Source organism: Camelina sativa, chromosome 15 (genome assembly GCF_000633955.1).
Source record: "Camelina sativa cultivar DH55 chromosome 15, Cs, whole genome shotgun sequence".
Classification (NCBI taxonomy): Eukaryota; Viridiplantae; Streptophyta; class Magnoliopsida; order Brassicales; family Brassicaceae; genus Camelina; species Camelina sativa.
This window is the reverse complement of record NC_025699.1, coordinates 22,880,295-22,893,688: the sequence shown is the minus strand read 5'-3', so window position 1 is coordinate 22,893,688 and position 13,394 is coordinate 22,880,295. Positions and strand designations below refer to the sequence as shown.

The 13,394-nt window shown below is 30.1% G+C and overlaps 1 protein-coding gene across 1 annotated transcript; it reads left to right on the top strand.

The window, feature by feature from the left end:
• On the top strand, positions 10,197-11,799 carry LOC104747336 (transcription factor bHLH84-like). Its single transcript, XM_010468956.1, has 5 exons — positions 10,197-10,676; positions 10,930-11,211; positions 11,341-11,406; positions 11,531-11,596; positions 11,704-11,799. The coding sequence occupies exons 1-5, from the start codon at positions 10,197-10,199 to the stop codon at positions 11,797-11,799; spliced, it is 990 nt and encodes a 329-aa protein (XP_010467258.1).

Genomic DNA, 13,394 nt, shown 5'->3' with positions numbered 1-13,394 from the left:
TTGACAATTTCATATATATATATATACAATTGTTTTGCTTCGTAGGTGCCACTTTATGATCCAACAAAAAAAGGAAGAAGCTAAGATATTAGCAATCAATCTCGACAAAGTTTAGAAACAAACTCATATATATATAGTTCTATATCTGTCGATGAAATCGCTCACATAATGATTGAAGTTTGCTTGGTAATAATATATGATTTCTCCTTTTCAACACTCACTTTGTAAATGGAGTCACCTGGCATTTTTTTTTAAAAGAGCATGTTTAATACGACATATAGAAGGGCTTCATATAACACAGTATTATCATAGTAGAAGTATAAGAAAACGAACCATTGGAGATGTCAAAATTAATTTGTTTGCTTGTGCTTTGGAATAGTCGGGTCGAGCTTGGTGATTTTGGGTGAGGTGAATGATAGCCCTTATGGGTACCGAGGTTTGTTCATTAGAACAGCTTCTTTCTTTGAAAGATGACTTGGCTGCTTCTGGACATCACTGAGTGATTTTGGCTTCACGTCTCTCGGAGGTAAGCGTAAGATGCAACCATTGGTTTCTTGTTCTAATGACTTGTATGCTTGAGAAATGTTTTTTTGCTTGATGAGTGATGAATGTGTTTAATGTTGGATTATTTATAGTGGTCTAGTAGTTTAGGGTATCGTATAGGATCCGTTATTGATTGAGTGGTTGATGATTGCGAGATTATTGGTTCTGTTTAGGATTAAATTATGATTGTGATTGAATTTGAAATCAATGTTGATTGATAGTCAGGCAAATGGAGATAATGCAGAGAGATTTGAGGGCGGGATTGATACAGTAAATATTGTGTTTATAGTTTCCATAGTTTATCCTTTGGAATATTCTTGAGATTGATTGTCGATAGTGTCAAGTATGGGCTGATGGACAATCTTCTTATAATTAAATAGGAATGCTAATATGGCCTTTTTCGTGTGAGGCCCAAAAGAGATGGAACCGGGTTTGCTGGAAAAAGACGTGGATCCTACGTTTAATGGGTCGGGGTTTTTTATTTTAAATTTTTGGACACATTTACCCTGCTCAATTAATCGATTCATTGTCCTTTTATATGTATTCAGTGGCAATTGCTGTAAATACAGTGAGGATTTCGGACATTTTTAAAAACGTACTCCTCTTTTAATTATAAGAAGATGGATGTTGTGAAACAATAAGTTGTCATAATCCATTTAATCTTACAATTCTTTTTTGATTAATTACGGTTCTTTTTGGTTCCTTTTCTTAGGTTCAGTGAACCAAGTTCTTATGAAATTTACTTCATTTTTATCTGTAAAAGTCTTTTCTTAATTATGAAACTAATTTATATTTAAATGTATTTTTACAGGGTTGAAAATTCAGGCGTAATTCAAGAAAATATATGTGAGCCCTTTTGGTTCCATTTTGAATTACTCTTATATTTTTTTAATGTTTTAAGAATTCTAATATTTTCCTTCTATTATAAAGAGTTCCCAATTACGTCATGGTTAATACTAACCATTTAACAATTAAATGGTTTGTTTACCTTTATGAAATTATATCTTAAGACTATTGTAACTGTGAAAATTGTAATATCTTTTATTTAAGATATAATATTTTAAATTAATATTTTCATTTATATATATTATTATAGATACATGAAGGTACCAATATACATTGGTGGAGGTACCAATATACATTGGTGGAGGTACCAATATATAAAATGATTTTAATATTTTTTAGCCTCACATGGTTTAATAATATTTACATGTATATATATGTTTGCAGGTTCTAAAAAGAACAAATGTTGTTACTACATATTGTGTGAAAGAGAAAACATGAAGAAGTTATTGATTCTAATCAATTTCACTAATTAATTTTAATCAATTTCACTAATTGATTCTAATCAATTTCACTAATTGATTGTGTTTAGATTTTATATATAGAGGAAAGCATCATGTAATTATATATTAGATTTGTTTATCTATTCACTTATATAACGTAGGTATATATGTTTATATATATATGTGGTATAAAAAATCAAAATGTTACTAATATATTTTATAAAATAATTAGAATTGTAAATTCACATTTTTGTTTCTTTCATTTAATTTGTATGCTATTTAAATTGGAGCGGTCAAACAAAACAAAACATATGGCTAGAATTGTCTATCAAACTGATAGGAGCCAATAATCTTAAATCAAATTTTGGAAAGATAATTATTATTTCAAATAATATAAGGAAATCAAATTTAATTATACCGCATAAATAGAACTTATCATACCAACTAAAAAGAAAGAATGCCCCTAATCTTCGTGAACCTTATATGCGATTTCATATAATCCCCCTAATTAGATTTAAACAGTCATAATTATCGTAACTGTGATAATGGATGAGGATAAATTTCATGTAACTGTGATAATGGATGAGGATAAATTTCATGAATAAATTTTAATGAATAAAGGATATCATATGATATATAAATTATGCTATTTTGATATAAATAAATAAATAATTATGATATATAAATTTTATATATTAAAGGATTTCATGAAAATATGCTATTTTCAATATTAAGAAATAAGTCAAACTACAATATGATATATAAATTATGTTTGGGTTTCTCCCAAACGAGAGTATAAGAACTTTTTGTGAAAAAAGTGAAACTTAAATGGGTTTCACTTCTTTTTCCACATTAATATATAAAATTTTGGATACCATGCTAGAATTATATATATATAAAAATATATAGTTATATTTAATTTTCAAAATCTAATTTGCATAAGTGCAACTTTGGAATGGATAAATATCTATTTTAGGAAAATTATTTCAAAAAATTTGGGTACTTCTAAAAATTACAGAGTTTGAGACTATCGAAACAGAAAATAATCTCTTACATGATCTCTTATAGGACATATTTTAAAGATCATTAGTATCGAAAATAACGTTTGTAAACAACTTCTATCCAGTTTGGGTAACTAACTTGGACTTCTATTTTAATGTTTGGTTGAGAAAAAAATATATTTTATAGATTAATTTTTTTTTTTGTAACCCCTGTTACCCACGGGTTTTGCAAATTCAGCAAGACAAATGCAGATATTGCTCATGTGGTTTTTGGAGAACCTGTTATCTACGGATAAAAAATAGCAAAATCGTTACGAGGTAGGCCTATCAATGTGGGTTTTCCGAGTTAGAAAATTTAGGTAATCCAGTTTGGTTAATCTTTATAACCGATCAATTCAGTTCACATTTGATTCGGATCCACCGTCGTGTCGATCCAAATGTTATGGTGAAATCAATTCTGATCCAAAACCACAATTATGAGATAGAAAAAACATGACATGTATGGGATGTGACAAGTTTTTCTGTCCATAAATAAACATATTATTTTTTTATTTTTTTATTGTAGTTGTTCCTACTAATAACAAAACATACCTAACTAAAACAAATAGAATATTAATTGTATTGGTATGAGTTTAGATTATAAATGTTAATAATATTTGTTAAAAATATGTTTACAAACATAATCTCACACATACATAATATATATTGTAGATCTGATAAAAAACCTTAACTTTTGAAATCAATCCCGCACGTACGTGCGGGTCTGAATCTAGTTAAAAGTAAGTGTGCCTCATTTTCTGTCGTAGAAATTAACATTACTTATAAATATTTTAGATCAACCACAAGTCCTACTACTATTGATTGGATTTGGTTTAACAATGTTTTACACTTTTATAATAATTTTGAAGATGGTATCTTAAAACATGATATGATTTCATATTCATAAAGCCTCTATATATATAACATATATAATTTTAGTAATTTATTGACCCACGGTCAGACCCGGTTGATCCATTGACCCGATGACTCAGAAGGTTTTTCGGGTTGCTTTCCGGATCGGGTTTAAAAACCTTGGTATTAGAAAAAGATGCATATATTAATCTTCTATTTTTTGGGGTTAACATATTAATCTTACCTATTCCAAACTGTAATAAGAGAAAGTAGGAATATATTTCTCTTTTGAACTAATCTATTTAAATTGTTGACAAAAAAAAGTTAACATATCTTAGTTACAATATTAATATTAACTATTATTAAATGTACTTTAAAATAACTAAACATATTTTATTATGTTAATTTTACCCATGCATTGTGTGAGACTTTTTCTATCCCAAATAGTTTGTATGATCTTGACTTTTCGTTATTTTCCTAATATTTGTTTCCATCTGTAGTGCTCATATTTGAAAATTCTAATTGAATTTGACAGATTGGAATGACCTCTTCCTCTCTATATATATGACAAAGATATGAGAGAATACATATCTTTATTTTTTTTTTCTTAAAATTAGGCCAAAGAATTCAATATAACTTAGGATTGTTTTTGTATAATTTTAATTATTGTAGAATTTTTAGGATTTTCTTTAGGATAACTATGTGTATCTTTATTGTAAAATTATTTGTATGAAGAAAAACTAGATTGACCCAAATTAAGAGGTTAATCACTAAAGTAACTCATAAAATGTGAGGGTTAGATGAGTTATTTTTTGCCTAAAATACCCTTTTTGCTTTGTTAGAAAAAAAAATAAAGTCAAATTTACCCTCCCATAATTTTTTCTAAAAAAATCTAAATCTTTTCAAAATTCTGCTGGATTAGTTGTGACAAATTTATTTGTGTATGACAGATTTGGTTTTGCACAACCGATTTATTTTTGTATGACAAATGTTTTATGACAGACTTATTTTGGACGACAGATTTTTTTAACTACAGTTATGACAAATTTATAATTGATGACAGATTTATTTTTCATGACAGACGTATTTATAAAGACATCACAAATTTTCACAATATATGACAGATTTGTAAAATGTCCGGCATATTTATTTTCCACAGTTATTTCATATTTATTTTCTTGATTAAAAGTCTGTCGTAACATGACAGATTTTTTTACAGAAAAATAATTACTAGGTTAAAAACAAATTTTCTGGGTTTTTAGTCTTTTTACCTAAAAATTGTGTCATTGTAGTTATTGGATAGGATGGAATGTTAATCTAGCAATTAATTGCCAAATTTGTATTAAACTGGTATATTTTCACTTTATGTTTTTGAATTATGAATTTTTTGTTTGGATGATTCCTTTTCCTTTAAAATTACAACATTGTATAATTTACAACATAATAATATTTTGACACATGTCGTGATCTTATGAATTAATAACTTTTACAACATAATATTAAAATTTTCTTATTATTTTAATAATCTACAACATAATAAGATTTTGACACATGTTGTGATCTTATGAATTAGTAACTTTTGAAACCATACTTTATATAATAAGATATATATATATATATATATATATATCCAACTAAAAGAAATATATAAGATTTGATATCTAACTTACCATATAAATTTGTCATTAATTATTACATTTCACCTAATCTATTTATATGATTTTTTAAAATATCATTTTTCCTATCTCACTTTTTAAAACTACCCTTTCATGTTGTTCATTTTCAAAAACACTTTTCTATGTATAAAACAACTAAATTCTAAGCCCTAAACACCAAATACTAAATCATAACCCCTCAAAACTATATTCTAAGTGTAAAATAGAGAACCCAAACCTAAAAAAAAAAATTCTAAAAATTAATTTGACATATTGCAATTGTGTAAAAAATGGTAAACATGAAAATGTTCAAAATGGAGTATTTTGAAAAGAGGTATCCCAAAAGGTGTCAGGTATTTCTAACAAATTCTAATTCCGACTGAGTAGCGTGTCGTTCTTTGAACATGCTAGCATCATGGTCATGGACCGTCGTGATCATATAGTACACCAGGATTTAGTTTCATGATCATATAATTTCCTAAATTTATAGTCTACTTAAGATTTGCAAAAGAAGCTGCATCAACCTACTTAAGATTCTCTTTAATTTCTTTCTTCTTTCTCCTTATTTGTTTTGCTTCTTCTCCACGGATCGGATGGGGGTGGTTCCTGATGTGGACATCAAGTCGACATCAACTAGGAGATAACACTGTACCAGTTTGTACATAGTTCAAACCGATCGGTACATTTCCTTATGAGACCTTATTGACTGTATCCTCTCACTTGTAGAGTTTATATACATAAGGAGAGTTTGTATCCTCTCACTTGTCTTTTTTTTTTTCTTTTTTTCTTTTTCCTTATTTGTTTTGTTTCTTCTCCGCGGATATATGGGGTTGGTTCCTGATAACTAGACCAGTTTGTACATACAAGGAGTTAACTAGACCAGTTTGTACATACTTCAAACCGATGGGTACGGAGTCAATTAGAGAGAATGAGCCTATATCAAGATCAGGTCAAGCAATTGGAGCCAGCCTAGGAATTATTCATCAGAAAGTTGGTTCATTAGCCTTATTCGCAGGCCATATGTTACCAAAACTAAAAGTTTACTTGTTTAGTTCACTGGGGAGTTATGTGTGGCGACCAGGAGACTTATTTAATCAATCAAATGCTTCCCCAAACGAGTCTAGCTGCACCAGCAGTCACATGAATAGGCAAATCTCCTTAAGCTTCAACTTTTCAAAAATGAACCAAAGAACATTCAAACTCCAACGGTCCATTTCTCACCAATGCTGCAGCATTTTGAAATGGATTAGATTAAGTAAAGTTTATCAGTTACAAACACAAGTAAAGTTAATCAGTTTCTTAGAATTTGCCTTAAACGTATTAATAGATTAAATTTTGGCATCTTTGGAGAAACTTGTTTGTTCATCTTAAGAGGAGAATTGGGATTGCGAAATATGATATTTTCTTTTACTTGCGTTTGTAACATTTTTTTGGGAAAATTATTGTACACGAGACAATCCTTGCACGCACGACAAAATATAGTTACAATATGTATAAGGCTACATTAGCTGTCAATCTGATGGCCCCTTATGCTTTATGATAGTCATACGACCATTATTGTCGTTTGAGTTAGCATCGACGCTATTTTGTGTTTATATTTTAATCCTCCCATTCTTTTAATTTTATATTTAACTATAGTTTTTTCTCTTTTTTAAATTATTTATTAAAAAATACTTCCTTTCATAATGACAATTTGGTTGGGGATTAAGGTGCCACGTGTGTCGGATATTCCCAAGCAACGTTTTTAAAAATGAAATGAAACATTTAACAATGCATCCAACATATCATAAGCAGACAATATCAGTTAAGCCTTCCTTGGTAAATGTTGTTTAACGTCAGATTTTTTTTCCAGGCCAAACTCTACATTGTCAAATTAAACCCCTTAATTCATAGTCTTGACTTCTTATTGACAATTCAAAATTTTATAGATTGATGAAGTAATGATGTGTCGATGCTCATGAATCTCGAACTACCATAGTACCGATTAGTCATGCGCCCATGAAAATCAACACAAAATATGTTTGTCACAATTTTAAATGACACTTAAAATAAACGAATGGAGTGTTAAACAAAAATAGGTATTATAATAACATATTTCCACAGAATTTCTGAGACATTCAAAACAAAAAATTAGAAGCAAATATTTAGGATTAAAAAAATTGTTTAGTAAATTGACAACATATTTCAGATATTTTTTTTATTCCATAAATATATAATGTAAAATGTTCACTAGAAAATTGTTAAAGTAACGAGAGAGACAAATTTCAATTAAAAAAAAAAAACAAAATTAAGATAATTGTTAGTATGAATCCATATTTCATTACTAAAACGCGCATTTGCTAGTATGTATTTGTAATTTCAAAGAATATTTACATTTAATCTGTAGTTACTAAAACTTCTAGCTACTTGTTAAAGATAAAAATTTGTATCTTTTAAATATTTAAATTTTAGTTGTTTTATGAAGAAAGAAAAAAAAAATGGTTAGTTGCCTGAGCATGATACTAATCTTTTCCCATCAAAAAGACCAAAATCTTTTCTAATTAAGATGTAACGTTTTGTTTACTACTCACTACTCCGTATTGTTTACCGTTCGAATCTGTCTCATAGTTTTTGCGATATAGTAATCATTGTCATCCTCCATTTTTAATAAGTTTTGTTTCCCACAGATCATTTTTAATTACTTAGAAAGAAATTGGTGTGTTTTTTATAAGAATGGGTTATAGCATTTCCACGCGCACGATCAGCCGTCCGTTCATTGACTTGAACCTAATCAAATTTGATTATTGGTTTTTTTTTGTCAGCTTATATGTATATAATGAGTCATTAGTTTAATTAATTACATTTTTCGTTTAGATTAGTGCATAAACTAATTACTAATATCAACAAAAACTGTCATGTTCAACAACCGAGTCTCTCATTCTCATTTCTCCCCTTCACATCTCTCACTTTCGTTCCCCTCAAAACATTAGACGAATTAAAAAATGCTTGCTCGAACTAACCATCCTTTTTCACCATGCGTTGCTCGATCAGCGTATTGTCCAAACGTTAAGTTACACAACAAATCTGAGATATCGACTCCACGACTTAACAAACTCCCACTTAGAGATTGATCACAAGAAGACCTTTGTCAACTTGTCTATTAGATTATGACTTCTCAAGATCTTTTCAAGCATCACTTTCCATCTTTCTAAGCTGATACGCTTAATTGATATAATTGTCTGTGGTCATTATCCAACTCTTGCATAAATAATTGTAACCACATGGTCCACATCATTCTCTTTGTTACCTTTGTTAAAACAATATACTTACTTCACAATTGATAGAGTTATGATAATCTATTTGAAATCAAACAAATACTAATACCATAAAATGTGTAAACCTAACAATATAAGATTTTTTTTTTTCCTTGTCAAATACTTGTCATTTGAGTGTATTTTTGTCAACTTATTGGCCAACCGCTTTTTCATAACAGCTTTTTAATATGAGCCAATTATAATGAGTGTAACTAGTAAGAGATTTATTTTCTTATCGTAGACTTTCTAAAACAAATCCTCAAATGCAAAGGGTATTTTATACACCAATTATAAATTAAACATCTGTATAACTCCATGGTTTTGGGACTGGTGCATCATAATTCATAATGATACTTTCTCCTAGCTAGCTGTTTCTATTTTCTTACACTCAAAAAAAATATACTCAGTACTTTACAACTTGATCGAGATATAATATTCAGTTACTTTAAAACCCTACAAATTTTAGTACCACCAAAGGTGTAAATTTTTTTGATATAAGATTAATCATTCTTGTTATTTGAGTTTATCGGTCAATTTTTTATTAGGATTTATGTTGTTTATACACAACTTTTTATCTTCTACCCGTTTCCTCCATGATCACTAAATTAGTTAGCTGCATTTAAAAAACTTGTAAGAGATTTGTTTTTAATTGTAGACTTGCTCAAATAAAACCTCAAATGCAAAGTTATTCTATAAACCAGTTATAAATTATAAATCTGTATTAGTCCATGATTTTGAGATGGATACATCACAATAATATCTTCTCCTAGTTATTTATTTGTCCTTACATTTCATTATCTTCATGATAGTATTCCAATTATATGCCGTTCAAGAATTGTTCCTACATCTTGGAAATATTACTAAACTTTCATTTTTATCCCTGACTGATATACTGCATCATTTTTTCCATTGACTAATACATTTAGATGGTAGGATTAAAGCAAGAAATTTTGCTAAAATCTGCATTGAAAATTTAAAACCAAGGCTAGTCTGAATCAAAACTTTAAGAACTAAAATGACATGTAATTTGAAATGAAGGAAGTATATATTATGATAGAATTAAAGATACAAATGAAACCAGATTCATATAGTTTTGGAGGAATTTGTATAGTTATAATTTTTTTCCTTTGATTTAATATACATATCATGATATATTGAATTACCAATGGCTACATATATATATTTTGACTCATGCCTAACAGTAACAGATATAGAGAAAGACAAAGCTTTCTTTAAGCTCAATAATTAGCTGTTCATATCTATGGGTATCAAGACCTGGTTACAAAATTATATATAAATTACTTTATTCCAAAGATGATTATAATGTTGTTTGTCCAAAAAAGAGAAAAAAAAAAGATGATTATAATGTTTAATTGGTTGACATATTAAATATATCCATTACTTCTCATGATCCTATATATAATACCCATATCAAACTCCTCTTAATCATTCCTTCAATACTCACATATTACTTATCGGATTATAATTAAGATAAACTAAAGTCGCTTAGTGATTTACTTCTTAAAAATGGAAGCCATGGGAGAATGGAGCACCGGCCTAGGCGGAATGTATACAGAAGAAGCTGACTTCATGAATCAGCTCCTTGCCTCCTATGAGCAACCTTGTGGCGGTTCATCTTCAGAGACAACCACCACACTCGCAGCCTACCACCACGGCCAGGGTTCTCAGTGGACTGGCGGCTTTTGCTTCTCCCAGGAAAGCAGCAGCTACAGTGGTTACTGCACGGTTGTGCCACAACAAGAAGAAGACGATAATAGGATGGAGGACTCGACGATCAACACGGACTTGTACCTAGTTGGTGAAGAGACGTGTGAATGTGACGTGGCCGAATACTCCCGTAAGGGCCTCTTGCCTTTGGAGAATGCTGAAGAAAGCCACGACCATAGTGTACTCCAGCCTGAGAACTCCTTGACAACGACCATTGATGAAAAATTGTTAAGACCATGCGAGAGTTCAAAGAAGAGGATGCGTGCCACATCAAGTGATGTAAGTTGTATACTTGTATATATATAGATTTTCTTTCTTCCTCAATTATGGATTTTCAACGTAAAACACAATTAGCAGTGAGTGAATTAATGGAGTATATGTCCATTAAATATTAATTTAGAATTATCTCCATTTTCTATAGGAAAAATGTTAAGAGCTATATATCCGGGTGATCCTACATACTAATTTTCAAAATTTGTAGCCGTATGGCCATATTTCTAAATATTTTCTTTGTTTCTTGTAACCAAATCAGAAGAACAAGAGAGCCAATAAGACGCGGAGGAGCCAGAAAGGCGTAGAGATGAGTGGCGATAATGACAATAGCGGCGAAGAAGAAGATACGGAGAAGGCTGCAGGGAAGAGAAACACCAAACCGTCTAAGTCGCAAAAGACTTGTTGTTCGGATGATGAATCAAACGGTGGAGACACTTTCATATCCAAAGAAGATGGCGAGGACTCAAAGGCTCTCAACCTCAACGGCAAGACTAGGGCCAGCCGCGGCGCTGCCACAGATCCTCAAAGCCTTTACGCAAGGGTAATTTATATAAATTTATTTACTAGTTAAGGCTTCCATTTCTTCCAAAGGCATAAACATGTAAAAATAAAACTCTTTATCCTGAAAGGCTGGAAAATTAAAACAAAGTCCGTTTTTGTGATGGTGCAGAAAAGAAGAGAGAGGATAAACGAGAGGCTAAGGATTTTGCAAAATCTTGTCCCTAATGGAACAAAGGTATATACTGTATATTTTAAATTCATGCAAACGAAATTACTAGCTACGTGAGCACATCAACTATATATACTCAATTTTTGTTTCTTTACTAAGAAAGTTAAATGTGTAATATTATGTAATATAGGTCGATATTAGCACAATGTTGGAAGAAGCAGTACAATACGTAAAATTTCTACAGCTCCAAATTAAGGTACGTAAGGTGGTTTTCAATGATTTGAAGTCATAATTAAACCATAATAATTATTGTATCAAAGGTAGAGAATTAAGTATTGTTTATAATGAATAATGTTATATCAGTTATTGAGCTCTGATGATCTATGGATGTACGCGCCCATTGCTTACAACGGGATGGACATTGGCCTTGACCTAAAACTCAATGCACTAACCAGATGATTCAAGAGACACCTTTGGATTTTTAATTCTTTTTTTTTTTTTTTTGGTTTCTATACATAATAATCTAATAAGCGAGAAATAGTCACATTTGACGTCTTACACTCCAATATTATTTTAAATTTTGCATGTCGAGTTATGTCCAACATTTTTTGATTCTTAAGCATATATTAATTGGTGTACGACATCTTTTTATAATGGATTCGTTTATTTGATCTCATAAGTTTGATTAATTGATTAGTTTTTGTCATACACGTAAATGATGTAATCCGAATTTAATACTTGAAGGCGCTTCATATCTTTTGGATTTTATGCTTAATTAAGCCGAAGTTAATACTCGTGTAGTTTAATATAATTTATTAGGGAACTCCAAACTTAACGACGGTATTTGTAAGTACTACATAACCATTACACATTACGTTATATATATGGATGGTTACTTTACACATTACCTTTGAATACATGTGGTTGTGAGTCCGAAGAAGGAGCTAGAGGATTCCATGTATGAGTGTTCGCTTATGCTCAATAATTATGGAACAGAGAAAAAACTTTGCAAACCGACATAATTTCGTCGTAATTGTAAAATCTAAATTTTAACCATTCATTTGTAAATACAAACCGACATATAATTTTGTTCTAATGGTAAAAAAATTAAATTCTAATACTCACTAATAAACACAAACTGATATATAACTTTATGTAATTATAAAATCTAAACCAATAGGGAAGAGTGTCACACGAGATGGAAGGTTTCAGTTGTATCTTGTGTTTGGAGGACCTTCTTGGCTTCATGATCAAGTGCTTGCTGAAGAATAAAACTTAAGAGTGTAATTTCCTGTTTCATTTCTATTGCTTTGTTTTCTGTTTTTTCATAGCTTTGTTTCAAACTATTAAATAATTTGGGTTTCTATCATATGACAAAAAAAAAAAAAAAATCAAGCCAATATTGATTTATATTTTAAATGTATATATATATATATAGTTATCTTTACTCACTCCTGGTGATGCCACATCAGCCACTCCCTTAGTTTAATAAGCCCAATTTTTTGACACAACCCACTAAACAATCTATATTTCTTTAAAAGCCCAGTTTCATATTTCTTTAAAAGCCCAATCCATTAGTAATACATGTTTCATATGCTGTAGAAATAAAACCCTTCTCCAGGAAGCTCCACTCTGCCGTCCGCCGGTGTGCGACCTGAAGCGTCCCTTCCCTTCTTTATTTTTTCATCCCGGAACACCTAAAAGATATCTTTGAAATTAATCTTTAAGCTTATAAGGAAAAACAGTAAGATTCACTAATGTTATCATCCTCCAAAAATTTCCAAAATTCAAAATAAAAGTATTTGTTTTCCTCTTTCATAAACATTACCTACGCCTTCAAAAGAATTTAAACAAGAGAACGAGAGAACATAACTAAAAGTATAGCAAGAATACAAACGATTGGGGAAAAAAAATAAAGTCCACCACTTACCATGACAACAAAAATAGAACATACAAGATCAATGTATATTGAAAAAACTTCCCACAAACAATCTCAAAAACAGGTCTAAAAGTATTACGACCACCAGGAGATAGACATATGCAAAGAGGACTTT